This window comes from Salvelinus namaycush, chromosome 5 (genome assembly GCF_016432855.1).
Source record: "Salvelinus namaycush isolate Seneca chromosome 5, SaNama_1.0, whole genome shotgun sequence".
Classification (NCBI taxonomy): Eukaryota; Metazoa; Chordata; class Actinopteri; order Salmoniformes; family Salmonidae; genus Salvelinus; species Salvelinus namaycush.
Genome location: NC_052311.1, coordinates 4,513,525 through 4,531,565, shown reverse-complemented (window position 1 = coordinate 4,531,565; position 18,041 = coordinate 4,513,525). Strand labels below are relative to the sequence as shown.

Genomic DNA, 18,041 nt, shown 5'->3' with positions numbered 1-18,041 from the left:
ATCACAACATCCTTCGTCTATCATCGCCTGGAAGATGATGGCAGTCAAAATGCAGTCTTGTGTGTTGTTAGTTTTGCTTTTGAACGTTTATTACACCTTTGTCTCCTCGCTGTACTTTCACATCGGGGAGACTGAGAAGAAATGCTTCATAGAGGAAATTCCGGATGAGACCATGATCATCGGTCAGTAACGTTATCTTGGGATTGCTATGCTATTTAGCTTCGGGAAGTCAGCTAACGTTAACAGCTATCTCGTCAAACTACCTTCTGAGTTCGGGTTCGCTAACGTTAACCAGCAATCTAGTTAGTTAGCTAGTTATCTAGCCAGCCAACATGAAATGTGTCTAAACTTTTCAGTTGACTTGTTGACAGACTTGGCTAGCTAGCTACTCAAATTCATGAGCAGGTTAGCTAACTAAGTTAACCAGCTAGCTAACGTTAGCTATACAAATCAAATACAATTGTATTAGTGGCGTACACATTTACAGATGTTATCGCAGGTGCTAAATGCTCATGTTTCTAGCTCCAACAGTGCAGTAATATCTAACAATACAAATCTGACACTTGTCATATTGATGTCCTCAACTATCATGATGTGGATACTTTAATAAATATAAACCATATCTAGTGTAACTACATCATATTTTACTGTCGTACCATCCATATCGTAGGTCCTGCCCAGAAACAACCCCTGGCCCTAACAGTTTACCCTCTAACTAGGCACTTGTAAGGATAAGACCGGTAGAAGCAGTCATTGGCTGGCATGTGTAAACAATTACATTTTTCTCTTTTTTAAGGAAACTATCGTACACAATTGTACGACAAACAGAAAGAAGAGTACCTTCCTGCCACACAGGGTCTGGGGATGTTTGTTGAGGTGAAAGACCCTGATGAGAAGGTAGGATGCTACACTCTGCAACCAGTATCATTCACATCATATGGTATTCTCTGAGAGAAGCCTGTGAGAATAATTAAAAACCAAGCTACATTGAATTGAATAGTAATTATACTGAAGATGTGTTGCTTCCTGTGTGTTTTCTTGTCTGGACTCTAGGTGATCCTGTCTCGTCAATACGGCTCGGAGGGAAGATTCACCTTCACCTCTCACACCCCAGGAGAACATCAGATCTGCCTTCACTCCAACTCCTCCAAGTTTGCCCTCTTCGCTGGAGGAATGCTTGTAAGTACATTAGTGTGACAAATGTAGGGGGAAAGGCTATTGCACTCACAATGTGGGTCAATAAGAAAAGCTGATGGCAGGATGCAATATGGGATGGGGGGGTGTAAGTGTTTTGAAAATACCCATGTTTACGCTCCTCTGAATTGCTGTGAACCACCCTCAGAGAGTTCACCTGGACATCCAAGTGGGAGAGCACACCAATAACTATGCAGAGATTGCAGCCAAAGACAAGCTGACAGAGCTGCAGCTGAGAGTGAGACAGCTGGTGGAGCAGGTGGACCAGATCCAGAAGGAGCAGAACTATCAGAGGGTGAGTACATTTTTAAATGTTTTTTTTATTTAACCTTTATTTAACTAGGCAAGTCAGTTAAGAACAAATTCTTATTTACCATGGCGGCCTACTCCGGCCAAACCCTAACCCGGAAGACGCTGGGCCAATTGTGCCCCGCACTATGGGACTTCCGATGACGGCTGGTTGTGATACAGCCCGGGATCTAACCCGGGTCTGTAGTGAAGCCTCTAGCACGGCTTAGACCGCTGTGTCACTTGGAAGCCCAATTCTAACTCAAGTATATATCAGCTGTCCTGCTGAGTAAAGCCCTGGACACCCCGGACAGCTGTCCTCCTGAGTAAAGCCCTGGACACACTGGTAGTGTTTGCTTGCCATGAGTACTTGGCACCTCTGAAAAGAGAGCTGGCTGTAATTTACAAACCGATTCTACATGTAGAAAAAATACTAAAATAATGTCAGTCAGATGTCTACCGGCGGGTGGTCCGTAAAACACACTGAGCGAAACGAACCATTTGGTGCAATGTTTTCTCCTTAAAATATCAAAGTCTTTTCAAGGCAGTTTGATTTAAGACATTTTCTGAATTCCATATTTACCTCGAGCCCCCACACTCTAGCCACTCCTGTAGATCTGAGAGGATTGGATTGATATAAGCATTCGAGTAATGGCTTGCATTCGAGTAATGGCTTAATATAGTCTTCTGAATGGCTGGGTGGAAATATCGCCATATTGCTTCCGACCTATCCAATCCTGTCAGATCTACTAGTGAGTAGGGGTCGGGTTGGAGTTCAGACATTGATTCCCTTGGCTTGTGTGCTACTATTTGTATTTATAAAAGCTTTGCTATGTCTTTTTCAGTACCGTGAGGAGCGCTTCAGGCAGACCAGCGAGAGCACAAACCAGAGGGTTCTGTGGTGGTCCATCGTTCAGACATTGATCCTGGTGGCCATTGGCTTCTGGCAGATGAGACATCTCAAGAGTTTCTTCGAAGCCAAGAAATTAGTGTAGACCTGCACTCTCATTTTGTTGTTTATCTGAGTCCGGGTTGGGGATCAATTTGGTTTCAAATCAGTAAATTCAGGAAGTGAACTTTAACTCTATTATTCAATTGAAAATTCTGCCACTGTTTTCTATGAGGCATTTTTCATTCATCAATTCAGGTTTTAAATTCACTTCTTGAATTGATAAGTGAAATGAACCCAACCCTGGTCTGAATGCAGTACTCAAACGTCAGTCAGAATGTGTGTTTGCTCCCAGAAGTATATGTGCAGACTGGTGAAGTTACCATCCTATCAGTGAAAACCACCCAATTACTTTGTATTTTGAGAGGGCTCTGCTTTTGGATTTTTAAGACCCTTTTATGACATTGATATTCTCCATCCCTGTTTCTATAAGATATCAGTCTACAATTTGTTTTATTTATGATCCTCTACATTATGCTATATGTTTTACTTTAGGCTGGGGAAAAATGGTTTTATACTATTGATGATATCAAACATTGTTCTTTGAAGGTTAAAACCACCTGTATTTTTTTTCAACACATACTGCCCCCCGCCCCCCCATAATATATTTCTGTTTGTGACTGTCAGTCATATTACAGGTCGCATCTCTTCTCTCAAAATAACAGGTGTGTTTTCAAACTAATTAGACAATGTTCTCACTCTACATGCATTGTAATGGGGGTTTTGTTACTGGCTGAGAGAGATCACCTATTTTAGTTTAGAGCCATACAACAGAAATGGTGACTTGATTTATGAAATCTATTTTTGGTCATGTGTGCATACTGGTCTTTGTGTCTGGATGTTTTTTATTTAGATTCAAATGAATTTATGTTTCAACCCCTGATGTATTTAGTGTCAGTCATGGTCTGTGTGTTTAGAAACAGAAAGACATCCAGCATTTTTTAAATGGAGATCTTGAAAATGTGGAACCTTCTCCTGTCTTGTTAGCCCGTATCTGTATTCGCAAAGCACCTTGGAGTAGGCTTGCTGATCTAGTATCTGTTACCCCTTGCTATTCATTTTGATTTAAAAGTCAAAGCTGATCCTAGCTCGGCACTTCTATTCTGAGACGCTTACTGAATACGGGCTCTGTCTGTGTTTTATTTAATGGTCAATTTATAAAGCTGGAAAGTGAGACAAGAAACATTACATTTTAGTTAAAGGGTGGTGATAGTGTCTGATGTTAATATGGTAGTTCTACGGAAGAAAAAAAAGTAATGTGAAATACTAGCTATGCATTTGCTTAAGTAAGAAAGCAGTTCCCACAGTTTCTCCCTAACTTGCTGAATACACTGCCAAAGATATTCACTTATCACAATCCATTGACTTGATGATGGTCAAGTAAATATTGATTTAAAGAGATTTGCTTGTTTTTTCCCCATCTATACTGCATATCTAAGTGAACCAGGAGAGATGGTGTTTTTGGCTTCCGTTTTGTCAATTTCCTTTCTCCAAATTCTCAAGTAGAGTTATGAAGACACTGATTTAATTCAATAAAGAACTGCTGTCCAGGTTAACAGTTTGCTCCAGTTCTCATCATGTACAAGGAGTTGATTCGTGGGTAAACATCCATTGTACACTTGAAAAGTATTTAGCCAGAAAGCAGTCTTTGCTTCTTGTCTATCATAAAACAATTAGAACTATACTGGATAATTTTTGCAAAAACATTTTTGTTCAGTTAATCTGTTTTTTGCTTATATCCTTAATGTTCCCAAAATGATTCCTAATTGTGTTAGTTCATCATTGGTGTTTTTTGTTGTTGCCTTTTGTTATGGTTAGATGTCAGAGATTGAGTATGATTTTAATTTAATTGATTTTAATGGTTTATTTTGGGTGTTTGATATTTTAGATTCTGTAAATTTGAAAACGTGTCTAAATTGCAATCACATATAACGTTTTGTGACCTTTGGCTAGCTAGCTTGAATTACTATTTCCCTAGACACTTTGCCAAACAAAAATAGATCAGACGTAGGTCCATGCATAGGGAATGCGTTCTGTAGTTCCCCAAATGCATAGGAATGTTTAGTCTTGATCGTGTGTTTCTCCCGGAGCAATGTCTTAGGCGAACTTTATAAAAACAGGTTGTGATATTTTCCTGAGTAGAAGCTCTTTAGTGAACTAACGAATTATGTCAATGTAACTTTCGTATGGTAGTGTGTGAAACACACCGTTAATTATCGAAACAAATTATATTTGTATAGTTTGTTGCTAGACTTTTGTTTCCTGAAATCCACGGGTCTCACTGTGCGGTAGGTCATGGCGTGTAGGAACAACATTTCCCTTGCTCCTCTATGTTGCCACGTGTCCACCCGGGGCGTCTTCATTACGCCGATTCTGATGCAAAACGTTTATTAAACGGAAGGAAACGGGACTGGACCTACCCGAATGTGTCCAATATAAACACTCGTTCTAGCTGTAAAACGTTTTACAACAGTTTGGACTAATTATTACACCCCTGCTAGACAGCTCGCTAGTCATTAGCCAGCGTCAAGCGAAAGCTTTGCCAATGTAACAAGAAAATTGACACGGAATGTCAGTAACCAAAGGCATATTGTGACATTTCGAGGATAAATATGACAAGAATATCAGTTGGACATCGAAATCCGACTGCAAAGGAGAGAGCCAGGAAGAATGGAGAAATTCGATTGTAGAATCACGACAACAACATTCTCTGTTTCATGAGTAACTAACTTCTGTGCAACCTTGAAGCTGTTGTCATTTGCAACTTTGAAAATGATGTATTCATCAAGAAGAAAACCAGTCCTCTATTTCAAAGAAGACAGAAGGTAAAAAAGATAACTGTATTCGGTATCTCTAATGTTAACAATGAGAGATTATCCAATCCTAGACTGATTAGGCTTGATGAGGGAACATATTTATGCATTTCAAGACATTAGCAAACTAGTAAAATGTGTCATTTTTATCTACTAGTGAGGCCTATGTGAATCATAAAAATACACTACTACTGTAGGTACACTAAAGCCTAAATCTCTATTACATTGGGCCACTAGCCTATTTCTCAAAAACGTTTGAGAATGCAGGCGGTGTAAATGGATTGCAGTCAGGTGTTGAAGATGGTTAAAATATTTCACATAATTTCTTGGTATTGTTCAACCTCAAAGAAATGAGACACCAAAAGTACCTCGTCCAGAAGAGCGTAATCAGTGAGTAGTTGACTACAATAGAAGTGTGTTGCTCTCAGATTTTGTTGTGTGAAATAATGTTGGTGCATTGATTTTAGTTTGTTTGCTGGTAAAATTGCATGATAGTATTTTAAATCAGCCATTCCTTATAATCTAGACGTAGCCAATGCATACAGTGTGTATGGGTTTGGTTGTGCAAGTGTTTTAATGTACAATACTAATGCCTAACTGAGTTATTGAAACATTTGAACTATTAGCTGTTTCCCAATGGCAATGTGATGTGTCTTTCAGCTACTTAACCGCTCACTTTTACATGCATGGCACTTGATCAATTTGTGGTTAAGGAGTGCATCATAGCATTGATTGACTTCACTACATTGCTCAATATGAGACTTGCTATTACTTTCAGATTCTGGTCTGGGAAATGCACAGTCTACAAACTATTTGGTCTGTGTGTGGTGCTGGTACTGGGCTCCCTCCTATGGCTCCAACTCAGCTGTACAGGAGACATGAGCCGGGTTGTAGTGGATGACAGACGCCTCCTCCATCAGCCCTGTCCCCTGGAGAGACGGGCATCCGCTACGGACGACCCTTCCTGGGGTCCTCACAAGCTGGCCCTCCTGATACCTTTCAGGGAGAGGTTTGAGGAGCTGCTGGTGTTTGTCCCCTTCATGCACACCTTCTTGAACAACAAGAAAATACTGCATAAGATCTTCGTAATCAACCAGATGGATCACTATCGGTAAATGATAGAAGATGTTATTTTGCCCTGTTAGTCATTAGGCCTACAACAGAAATGTTGTCTAATCTGAAGGCCACAACATATTCTATTCTGTTCTATCCTGTTCTATTCTATTTCAGTCCAATGGTTGTTGATGAATTCTGATTGGCATAGGGGAACTATAGTCTGGATGTGTGCCTAGTTGATTTGCGCCTTACCAAAGAAATATTGACTCCTCCTGGAAGGTAATAATGAGTTCCACCTATATCTTACTACAGGTTCAACAGAGCCTCTCTCATTAATGTTGGTTACACGGAGAGTGGTAACGACACTGATTACATCGCCATGCATGATGTGGACTTGTTACCTCTGAATGAAGCTCTGGACTATGGTTTCCCAGAGGAGGGCCCTTTCCACGTGGCCTCACCAGAGCTGCACCCCCTGTATCACTACAAGACATACGTGGGAGGAATCCTGCTGCTCACCAAACAGCATTATCACATGGTAGGTTAGCCTATTGTTAAGTTAATCATTCATTATCCATAATAATAGACAGCACTTCAAAGCTCCAATATGTTCAATTTGTTTTTTTACCCATGTACATATTAAAATAAAATGATTTGTCACATGCACTGAATAGAACTGGTGTAGACATTACTGTGAAATGCTTACTTAAGAGCCCTTACCAATGATGCAGAGTTTAAATATAGTAACACAAGAGAAATAAAATAAAATACACAAAAATGGAGCTATATACAGGGAATACCAGTACCAGATCAATGTGCAGAGATATGTACATGAAGGCAGGGCAAAGTGACTAGGCATCAGGATGGATAGATCATAATGATTGTATGATTGTGGTGTTTTAGCTGTGTCATGTTCTGTGTTCCTGAAGTGCAACGGCATGTCCAACCGGTTCTGGGGATGGGGGAGAGAAGACGATGAATTCTACAGGAGACTAAGAATTGCTGGATTACAGGTAAACCAGGACTGTCCTTTACATGTCACAAAGAGACAGAGATAGCTAGGAATTTGGGTTAATCCCTGAAAATACTCCCAAAAGAATGATAAACCAATGAATGATTAGCATCAGTATCTGACACATCTCCCTACATATTAGAACAACTCAAGAGTACGTTTGCATATAGATCAACAAACCAGCTGCCGCCACGTCTCTAAATACTATGAATAATATAATCAATCTGTCATTTTCTGTTTGCCAGCTCTTCAGGCCCAGTGGGATAAAAACAGGGTATAAAACCTTTCGCCACATCCATGACCCTGCCTGGAGGAAGAGAGACCAGAAGAGAGTGGCTGCACAGAAACAGGTAGTGATGCATTCACTGGACACCTACTACCGTGTTGTATTGCTATGTGTTGCATTCTCAGATAGACAGATACTGGATTTATCTCTTTGGTTGTATTTCTAATCACAGTACTGACATTGTTTTTCTCTCATTGTTTGGAAGGAACAATTCAAGGTTGACCCTGAGGGCGGGCTGACTAACTTGCAGTACAAGGTGGAGTCGAGACAGGAGCTGACTATTAGTGGAGCCCCTGTCACTGTCCTCAACACCAAACTGGAGTGTGACACGGGCAAGACTCCCTGGTGTCTGTTGAACTAAGATGGCCCCCGTGATAGACCTATGCTGCCTCTCATCTGGGTTATGTTCATTATCCACCAAACGGAATAAAACAGACTAAAACAGGGAGTGACTACCTGAGCTTCTCCAATGAGAAACACTTGTTTTTGTGTGCCCTAATGAATATGACCCCGGTGCTACAGAGGGGTGCTGTTAACCCCTGCTTGCTGTGCTACTTCGGGACAGTTTCTGGGCCTGAGGACATGGCTAAAACAAACAACCGCACCAGGAGACATGGGTACCATATTCTGGCCGGTCCAGAGAAGAGCCTTTGACCTTTGAACTCAGCAACGCCTTCCCTCATTGGAGAGATGGAATGTATTTATAAACTAGCTAAATTGTGTTGTCCTTTAGAATTGCAGCGTAGCCGTCTGACTTGCATTCAGAACTGTGAGTGACTGGATCTCATGCAGGCCTAACTTCAGGGTCTTTAAACTACAGACACTTTGCCAATAGTATCTGTTTATCCAGGGACCGACCAGGACCAACCCTGCTTAGCTTCAGAGGCCAACCAGCAGTGGGATGTAGGGTGGTCTGCTGCTGGGTGTGGACAATTTTCATTTTTCAGGAATCCCTTTTCTGTCCTTCAGTTGAAGTCTGCTATACTGTCTGGCTTAATGTCTTATCATCAGAGTTAGTTTACTATGAAAGGGTTTTCTTTCTGACATTGTAATGCACCGGATTGGCATGCCACCTCCATGCTACATAGTGCTGTATTCTCATCCGGTATCCATTGTGACCCATCATGTACTCAACTAGTAGTGAGTTGAGTATCAGAGAGCCATTTTGGGTTTGATGTTGATGATAAATCAGCTTTTAAGGTTTACAGTTGTGCTTTAGAAAGTTTTCAGAGAACGACTAGATATTATGAAAGTATGTTTGGGTAAATTATGGTATGTTTAGGTAATGTCAAGCATATGTTACAACAGTTTGGCCATATACCATACTGCTGTCATGTCAAGCGTACAGTTGAAGTCGGAAGTTTACAGGTCGCAGTTGTAATTGAGATCTTGTTCTCAACTAGCCTACCTGGTTAAATAAAGGTGAAATAAAATAAAACATTCACCTTAGCCAAATACATTTAAACTCAGTTTTTCACAGTTCCTGACATTCAATACCAGTAAAAATGCCCTGTCTTAGGTCAGTTAGGATCACCACTTTATTTTAAGAATGTGAAATGTCAGAATAATAGTAGAGAGAATGATTTATTTCAGCTTTTATTTCTTTCATCACATTCCCAGTGGGTCAGAAGTTTACATGCACTCAATTTGTATTTGGCAGCATTGCCTTTAAGTTATTTAACTTGGGTCAAACGTTTTGGGTAGCCTTCCACAAGCTTCCCACAATAAGTTGGGTGAATTTTGGCCCATTCCTCCTGACAGAGCTGGTGTAACTGAGTCAGGTATGTAGGCCTCCTTGCTCGCACACGCTTTTTCAGTTTTGCCCACACATTTTCTATGGGATTGAGTTCAGGGCTTTGTGATGGCCACTCCAATACCTTGACTTTGTTGTCCTTAAGCCTTTTTGCCACAACTTTGGAAGAATGCTTGGGGTAATTGTCCATATGGAAGACCCATTTACTACCAAGCTTTAACTTCCTGACTGATGTCTTGAGATGTTGCTTCAAAATATCCACATAATTTTCCTTCCTCATGAATTCCATCTATTTTGTGAAGTGCACCAGTCCCTCCTGCAGCAAAGCACCCCCACAACATGATGCTGCCAACCCTGTGCTTCACAGTTGGGATGGTGTTCTTCGGCTTGCAAGCCTCCCCCTTTTTCCTCCAAACATAACAATGGTTATTATGGCCAAACAGTTCTAATTTTGTTTCATCAGACCAGAGGACATTTCTCCAAAAAGTACGACCTTTGTCCACATGTGCAGTTGCTAACCGTAGTCTGGCTTTTATATAGAGGTTTTGGAGCAGTGGCTTCTTCCTTGCTGAGCGGCCTTTCAGGTTATGTCGATATAGGACTCATTTTACTGTGGATATAGATACTTTTGTACCCGTTTCCTCCAGCATCTTCACAAGGTCCTTTGCTGTTGTTCTGGGATTGATTTGCACTTTTCGCACCAAAGTACGTTTATTTCTAGGAGACAGAACGCATCTCCTTCCTGAGGGGTATGACGTCTGTGTGGTCCCATGGTGTTTATACTTGCGTAGTATTGTTTGTACAGATGAACGTGGTACCTTCAGGCATTTGGAAATTGCTCTCAAGGATGAACCATACTTGTGGAGGTCTACAATGTTTTTTCTGAGGTCTTGGCTGATTTTCTTTTGATTTTCCCATGATGTCAAGCAAAGAGGCACTGAGTTTGAAGGTAGGCCTTGAAATACATCCACAGGTACACCTCCAATTCACTCAAATGATGTCAATTAGCCTATCAGAAGCTTCTAAAGCCATGACATCATTTTCTGGAATTTTCCAAGTTGTTTAAAGGAGCACACAACTTAGTGTATATAAACTTCTGACCCACTGGAATTGTGATGCAGTGAATTATAAGTGAAATAATGTCTGTAAACAATTGTTGGAAAAATGACTTGTCATGCACAAGGTAGATGTCCTAATCGACTTGCCAAAACCATAGTTTGTTAACAAGAAATTTCTGGAGTGGTTGAAAAACTAGTCTTAAGTACTCCAACCTAAGTGTATGTAAACTTCCGACTTCAACTGTATTATACTGCTGTAATGTCAAGCGTTTTGCCATATCATACTGCTGTAATGTATTTTTGAATGATTAGACAAGTCAATGGTACCGAAAAATGTATTTGTACAATATTCAGTATTTATATAAAGTTATGACTCAACCACGGGAAAAACATGCACATTGTCTTTTTCTCTGTTATAAATGTCTTCATTGTACATAATATGATTAACACATCTGTATCGTATTTTCAATACTTAACATGATCTAATTGATCCATTTCAAGTTCTGTATGACAGAAGACCATTGTACTTAAGACTTCGTTATGTTGACGTTTTTCACTACAATTGAAATTGAAAAGTACTTGTTTCAGTTGAAACCTTCTCAGGAAATGCTTATAGGGTTAGTTAATAACTGATGGCACTTTGCTTGACAGTGTAAAGGAAGTTGTGTAACCTCTTTGTTTAGATTCCAGGTGCTTAAAGTGACCACTAGCCTGTCATTCCAGGTGCTTAAAGTGACCACTAGCCTGTCATTCCAGGTGCTTAAAGTGACCACTAGCCTGTCATTCCAGGTGCTTAAAGTGACCACTAGCCTGTCATTCCAGGTGCTTAAAGTGACCACTAGCCTGTCATTCCAGGTGCTTAAAGTGACCACTAGCCTGTCATTCCAGGTGCTTAAAGTGACCACTAGCCTGTCATTCCAGGTGCTTAAAGTGACCACTAGCCTGTCATTCCAGGTGCTTAAAGTGACCACTAGCCTGTCATTCCAGGTGCTTAAAGTGACCACTAGCCTGTCATTCCAGGTGCTTAAAGTGACCACTAGCCTGTCATTCCAGGTGCTTAAAGTGACCACTAGCCTGTCATTCCAGGTGCTTAAAGTGACCACTAGCCTGTCATTCCAGGTGCTTAAAGTGACCACTAGCCTGTCATTCCAGGTGCTTAAAGTGACCACTAGCCTGTCATTCCAGGTGCTTAAAGTGACCACTAGCCTGTCATTCCAGGTGTGTCTTTAAATCTTCCTGATCCTATAAACAGCCTTTGAAGTCAACCCTGCATTGTCCCGCTGGTTATAGACAAGCCCCATTTTGAATCCACTAGATGCTTGTATCACTACCAAGAAGTCTGTCTGAAATGTAGTATATTTTATTGTAAGTTTATCAAATCAGGCATAACTTGTTATGCATTTAAAGTCAGCTCAAGACTGCAGTAGTTAAGCCTATTTCTGCTTCTTGACCATGTAAAGTTTCATCATTGCATTTAAATAGCCTAGGGAGCAAGCTACCATATGTCCTGTCCATATGCGATTATGGTTGTATGAATTTTTGTAGCCTAATAATTATAGATATATAGCATACTATAGCATATTTATTTCATAAGCACAAACTAAGTCTCACTCAATGGCAACTTTGCCTAATTCTGGGGGCAGACGTTTCCCAGAACCCAATGGCAACTTTGCCTAATTCTGGGGGCAGACGTTTCCCAGAACCCAATGGCAACTTTGCCTAATTCTGGGGGCAGACGTTTCCCAGAACCCAATGGCAACTTTGCCTAATTCTGGGGGCAGACGTTTCCCAGAACCCAATGGCAACTTTGCCTAATTCTGGGGGCAGACGTTTCCCAGAACCCAATGGCAACTTTGCCTAATTCTGGGGGCAGACGTTTCCCAGAACCCAATGGCAACTTTGCCTAATTCTGGGGGCAGACGTTTCCCAGAACCCAATGGCAACTTTGCCTAATTCTGGGGGCAGACGTTTCCCAGAACCCAATGGCAACTTTGCCTAATTCTGGGGGCAGACGTTTCCCAGAACCCAATGGCAACTTTGCCTAATTCTGGGGGCAGACGTTTCCCAGAACCCAATGGCAACTTTGCCTAATTCTGGGGGCAGACGTTTCCCAGAACCCAATGGCAACTTTGCCTAATTCTGGGGGCAGACGTTTCCCAGAACCCAATGGCAACTTTGCCTAATTCTGGGGGCAGACGTTTCCCAGAACCCAATGGCAACTTTGCCTAATTCTGGGGGCAGACGTTTCCCAGAACCCAATGGCAACTTTGCCTAATTCTGGGGGCAGACGTTTCCCAGAACCCAATGGCAACTTTGCCTAATTCTGGGGGCAGACGTTTCCCAGAACCCAATGGCAACTTTGCCTAATTCTGGGGGCAGACGTTTCCCAGAACCCAATGGCAACTTTGCCTAATTCTGGGGGCAGACGTTTCCCAGAACCCAATGGCAACTTTGCCTAATTCTGGGGGCAGACGTTTCCCAGAACCCAATGGCAACTTTGCCTAATTCTGGGGGCAGACGTTTCCCAGAACCCAATGGCAACTTTGCCTAATTCTGGGGGCAGACGTTTCCCAGAACCCAATGGCAACTTTGCCTAATTCTGGGGGCAGACGTTTCCCAAAACCCAATGGCATTCGTTTTCGATTAGATCCTGATATTGAAATGAGTTCACAATGAAAACCTTTAGCCTTGTCTACTGAATCATGACTGTGGTGATTTGTCACTTCAGCCCCGCATGCAAAGCTCCTGTCTGAAGTCTTTGTCAGGTCATAATTGATCCATCGGCTCTTGGTCGACCAGAACACGGCCCCATTTAGGACAGGCCCCATCAGGAAAGGTTTACACTAATCTCCTCTCCAAAGTAGTTTCTGACTCGATGGGACAACACCTCTCAGGCCCTCTGATCTATCTGTTGAGGCGGGGTATAAGGTCCTCGCCTCCCGCCTGGAGAAGGAGCCACATTGAGCCACACTCAACCGCGCAGCATGACGAGAGGAAGCCTGAGCGCAAATTCCCTCAACCGGACATCTTCTTTCTCATTACCATCATACTTTCCTTTTTATGGTGGAGCAACGGACATCTCCTCGCGCTTGCCAAATACGATTATATCAACAACAACGTGATCCTTCAGTATAGAAGTGATTCATTCCGTGGGTCCTTCCGGGGAAGCAGCCACACAACAAGCCACGCACATCCAGCAACCAGGCGGAGGCGCACTGCACCATCCGGTGATCTGACTTGGGCGCATTTTGGAGACACAAATTCACTTCACCCAGTTTACTAGAGGCGTCTAAGTGGTTATAATCAAGTTCTATAGAACGGTAAGATTTAAAGTTTAATTTATGTTGTAAATGTTTCCGACTTTTATTTTTATGGTCCAAGGGATAGTAGCATACATGATAGAGCTCGCATCGAATTGTTTTGTAAAACTGATGATCTGACTCCTATTAATTCCAAATGGAATATGGAATAGGGGTCATTGGGATAATGTATAATTAAGAATATATAGCAAATTAATGTTTGTTTTCTCTCTGCAGGACAACCGGGCAGTCTATAGGGGAACCTTCGTGCGGAGATTCCGCACTATCTACAGACCGACAACCAGCTGACTAAACTAGAAGAGGTGTGCAGTAAGCAGCGGTACATGACCGGGACGGAGAAGAGTCTTCTGGCCTCATTGCTGAGACTGACCGAGACACAGGTCAAAGTCTGGTTCCAGGACAGAGGAACGCGGTGGAGGAAGGCCTACGGGGACATGGTCGGTGTACCGGAGAGACACGCTCACGGTGAAACATCGCGCAAGGAGGAGGATGAGTTGATTTCCGTGGACAATGACGAGTCATGGGTGTATTTTTTAATTTGTTTTATGTTAGTAAATGCCTTGAGCCCACCACACACATTCATGATGATTCTTGAATTCTTATTCTTGTCAAACAAGAGAGAAAATTGCCGATATTTTACCACTGTGTGGCCTGGCATGGTATGCTTTTGCTCATCAGCTAACAACTAGGCTATGAGTCACTGAAGATTTAGCCATATCATTTTTGTAATGTATTTTATATCCCCATATCACAACATTCCGTATGTGATTTAATTTCCCCCCGCCTTCCTTTTACACCTGGAGTTTTTATTGGGTTTCCTTTCAGTTTATGTGGTGGCATTTATCCACGTACCGAACCCAGGATATAGGCCTAGCTTTATACCGACCCCAGGGTGTAGGCCTTCTGTACCGAACCCAGGATATAGGCCTAGCTTTATACCGAACCCAGGGTGTACGCCTTCTGTACCGAACCCAGGATATAGGCCTAGCCTTATACCGAACCCAGGGTGTACGCCTTCTGTACCGAACTCAGGATATAGGCCTAGCCTTATACCGAACCCAGGGTGTAGGCCTTCTGTACCGAACCCAGGATATAGGCCTAGCTTTATACCGAACCCAGGGTGTACGCCTTCTGTACCGAACCCAGGATATAGGCCTAGCCTTATACCGAACCCAGGGTGTACGCCTTCTGTACCGAACCCAGGATATAGGCCGAGCTTTATACCGAACACAGGGTGTACGCCTTCTGTACTGAACCCAGGATATAGGCCTTGTACCGAACCCAGGGTGTAGGCCTTCTGTACTGAACCCAGGATAAAAGCATAGCCTCCTATATTGCTGTTGTTTCTGTTCTTAATGTGGAATATTTTCTACTGATCACTGTCTCTATTTTGTTGTTTTGACTGATAGTGATCAGTAGAACATATTTTGTTGTTTTGACTGATAGTGATCAGTAGAAAATATTTTGTTGTTTTGACTGATAGCGATCAGTAGAAAATATATTGTTGTTTTGACTGATAGTGATCAGTAGAAAATATATTGTTGTTTTGACTGATAGTGATCAGTAGAAAATATATTGTTGTTTTGACTGATAGTGATCAGTAGAAAATATTTTGTTGTTTTGACTGATAGCGATCAGTAGAAAATATATTGTTGTTTTGACTGATAGTGATCAGTAGAAAATATTTTGTTGTTTTGACTGATAGCGATCAGTAGAAAATATATTGTTGTTTTGACTGATAGTGATCAGTAGAAAATATATTGTTGTTTTGACTGATATTTTTTAGCTACTTGATATGTAATTCTCTTGTATTTAAAAAAAATAAAAATAAACCTTTGGCTTATAGATGTGAAATGATTAATAATATATAGGAAATGCCGTGTCCAAAACAGCAAGTGTGGATTTATTAAAGAACACACTATTTGCTGCAAATAATTATAGGCTACATAAATATATAATCCTAATCGACTAATTCTAATATACTCGGATGACAATAGTGTGATGGACACAAGACTGCAGATATAGCACCAAACTGAGTGACTAATGCATTATGGGCCACTACAGACTGTTTATTCGTTTTCAATGAGTTAAGAAGTCCCCCCAGGCATACTGGCCTTCACTTAACCAGGTATTATGTTCCTAGAAGCCAGGTGTGTGGAGGTAAAAGCTTAAAGTCAGACCCAACACTGACATTCTTCTCCCTAATTGACCTTTATGGACTCGAGCTGACAGAGACAGGAAATGTTTGTGCGCGAGAGTAAATACATCAGACAGTCCGGAGAGAGAGAGAGAGACAGCCATAAGGGCACAAAACGTTCCACGATTTGAGCCTAAATATGCTTCAAGGTTAATAAATTCCTCCTCACGCCATTTGCACACACAGTACATAGACCTTTTTTTTCTATTGTGTTATTGACTGTACGCTTGTTCATTCCATGTGTAACTGTGTTGTTGTTTGTGTCACACTGCTTTGCTTTATCTTGTCCAGGTCACAGTTGTAAATGAGAACTTGTTCTCAACAAGCCTACCTGGTTAAATAAAGGTGAAATAAAAAATAAATACAAAAATGGCAATTAGGTAGTAGATGGAAGTTTCCATTATGTAGTTATTAAAAAATAATACGTGTGAAATTAATTAACATGATATAATTAATAACTAATAAAGTTAAAGTAAATCGGGGTAAATAAAATAGAAAATAATATTGTTGAATTGAATTAAACATTTTTTTTTTGTAAATAGGAAATTATAGAGAATATCATGAATTCTATCCCAGATCTGATCTATCCCAGATCTGATCTATCCAGATCTGATCTATCCCAGATCTGATTTGAACAGAACATCAATATTATCTTAAAAAGTCAAGCTTTTTGCTCAACCAGCACTGACCTTTACCGAGACCATTAAAATCCACTAGAGGGCATTGATAACCACGTAATAGTTTGTGTGAATGTATTGACATGGAGGCTACGTGTGCCCCCCCCCCCCCCCCCCTTTTTTAAATTTATGTAGTTCTGTCCTTGAGCTGTTCTTGTCTATTGCTGTTCTGTATTATGTTTCATGTTTTGTGTGGATCCCCAGGAAGAGTAGCTGATGCTTTTGCAACAGCTAATGGGGATCCTAATAAAATACCAAAAAAATAGAGCTCCCAAAGTAACCAATTAATTCACTTGAAATCATTCATTTACCACCAAACGAAATGCAAATGAAAATAAATTATTAAACCAGCACAAGATTTGACAAAATTATGCCCCTCAACTTTACCCTTGACAAATGTACTTAACTAGGGCAATACTGTAACTCTTTGAATTGATAAAGTTATTATTAAAATACGGAATTAATATCATCAACAACAATGTATATTTAATAAGGGGACTGTTTTCTTCATTCCATTTCTCATTCAATGTACTGAAACCATAATCTGTAATGACCTGATGTGTCGATGAATGTTCCATTCATCAGAGTTCTATAAAACTGCTCATGTTTTTCATGTCCTTTATACTGTAGCTTACTATATAGAATAACGTAAATGGCAGGCATTTCCTATAACACATCCCATTGCTGTTCCTTTCTGAATAGAGTAACCTCATTCCTTGTAAAAGGGACTTAACTCCAGTTAGCTGATTCAAGGCAGACCATGCAGGGGGACAATAATCACATTTTAACTCAGCTTCACACCCCTGCGTGCCTACAAAAACTCCAGCTGCTTAATACCTCCTTTCAGACCAGCAAAATCTGTCATTAATTGCCAGAGGCAAAATTAATAGTTGTTAATGGCCACCTGAATCAAAGGCTCCGGGGCTAGATCTGCCAGTAAAACCTATTAATTCTATACAGGGGGACTGGGCGTTATAGGATTGGTATAGGGGACAAGAGGGGTGGAGACTAAACTCCTTTGGGACTCAAAGGGTTCTTTGGCCCTTGGTGGTTCACATCAGCTTCCACAGAGCAGATCATGAAAGATGGAAGCAGGGGGCTTTTGTGGTTCGTCCTGATTATTTCTCCCCTGAAAGGACTGACATCTGTCCTGAGTTCCTGGGACTGGCTGTTTCTCTGATCTACTGGTACCCCCCCCCCCCCCCCCCCCCCCCCCTCTCCTTCAACAACATCTAAGATGGTAACTACCAAAAGAGGGAGGGAAGGTACCCTGGACATAACGTAAAGAGAACATATTTCCCAGACCTTTGACCTTAGTAAAACAATACCTCTTTAACTGACCTATTCTCAAAAGGAGTTTCATTTAGCAGATCTATAGGCCTATTATGTAAAGGAGTTTCATTTAGCAGATCTATAGGCCTATTCTGTAAAGGAGTTT

At 41.2% G+C, this 18,041-nt stretch overlaps 3 protein-coding genes across 3 annotated transcripts in view; 2 read left to right on the top strand and 1 right to left on the bottom strand.

Moving 5' to 3' along the window:
- The window catches only part of LOC120048907 (probable E3 ubiquitin-protein ligase MID2), a 1,198,409-nt gene that overhangs the window by 899,436 nt on the left and 280,932 nt on the right, over positions 1-18,041 (bottom strand). The window lies entirely within an intron of this gene.
- On the top strand, positions 6-3,987 carry LOC120047861 (transmembrane emp24 domain-containing protein 9-like). Its single transcript, XM_038993417.1, has 5 exons — positions 6-182; positions 797-897; positions 1,054-1,179; positions 1,343-1,489; positions 2,328-3,987. The coding sequence occupies exons 1-5, from the start codon at positions 35-37 to the stop codon at positions 2,475-2,477; spliced, it is 672 nt and encodes a 223-aa protein (XP_038849345.1). The 5' UTR covers positions 6-34; the 3' UTR covers positions 2,478-3,987.
- LOC120047856 (beta-1,4-galactosyltransferase 7-like) lies at positions 4,918-9,007 on the top strand. Its single transcript, XM_038993411.1, has 6 exons — positions 4,918-5,256; positions 6,023-6,355; positions 6,613-6,838; positions 7,230-7,313; positions 7,558-7,662; positions 7,804-9,007. The coding sequence occupies exons 1-6, from the start codon at positions 5,204-5,206 to the stop codon at positions 7,957-7,959; spliced, it is 957 nt and encodes a 318-aa protein (XP_038849339.1). The 5' UTR covers positions 4,918-5,203; the 3' UTR covers positions 7,960-9,007.

What these genes read in the sequence shown, in the direction of transcription:
- LOC120047861 (XM_038993417.1), top strand. Translation starts at nt 35, where the DNA reads ATGATGGCAGTCAAAATGCAGTCTTGTGTGTTGTTAGTTTTGCTTTTG. An exon ending in TCTTCGCTGGAGGAATGCTT is followed by an intron (nt 1,180 to 1,342) that starts GTAAGTACATTA and finishes AACCACCCTCAG; the next exon opens with AGAGTTCACCTGGACATCCA. An exon ending in AGGAGCAGAACTATCAGAGG is followed by an intron (nt 1,490 to 2,327) that starts GTGAGTACATTT and finishes TGTCTTTTTCAG; the next exon opens with TACCGTGAGGAGCGCTTCAG.
- LOC120047856 (XM_038993411.1), top strand. Translation starts at nt 5,204, where the DNA reads ATGATGTATTCATCAAGAAGAAAACCAGTCCTCTATTTCAAAGAAGAC. An exon ending in TATTTCAAAGAAGACAGAAG is followed by an intron (nt 5,257 to 6,022) that starts GTAAAAAAGATA and finishes TATTACTTTCAG; the next exon opens with ATTCTGGTCTGGGAAATGCA. An exon ending in CCAAACAGCATTATCACATG is followed by an intron (nt 6,839 to 7,229) that starts GTAGGTTAGCCT and finishes GTGTTCCTGAAG; the next exon opens with TGCAACGGCATGTCCAACCG.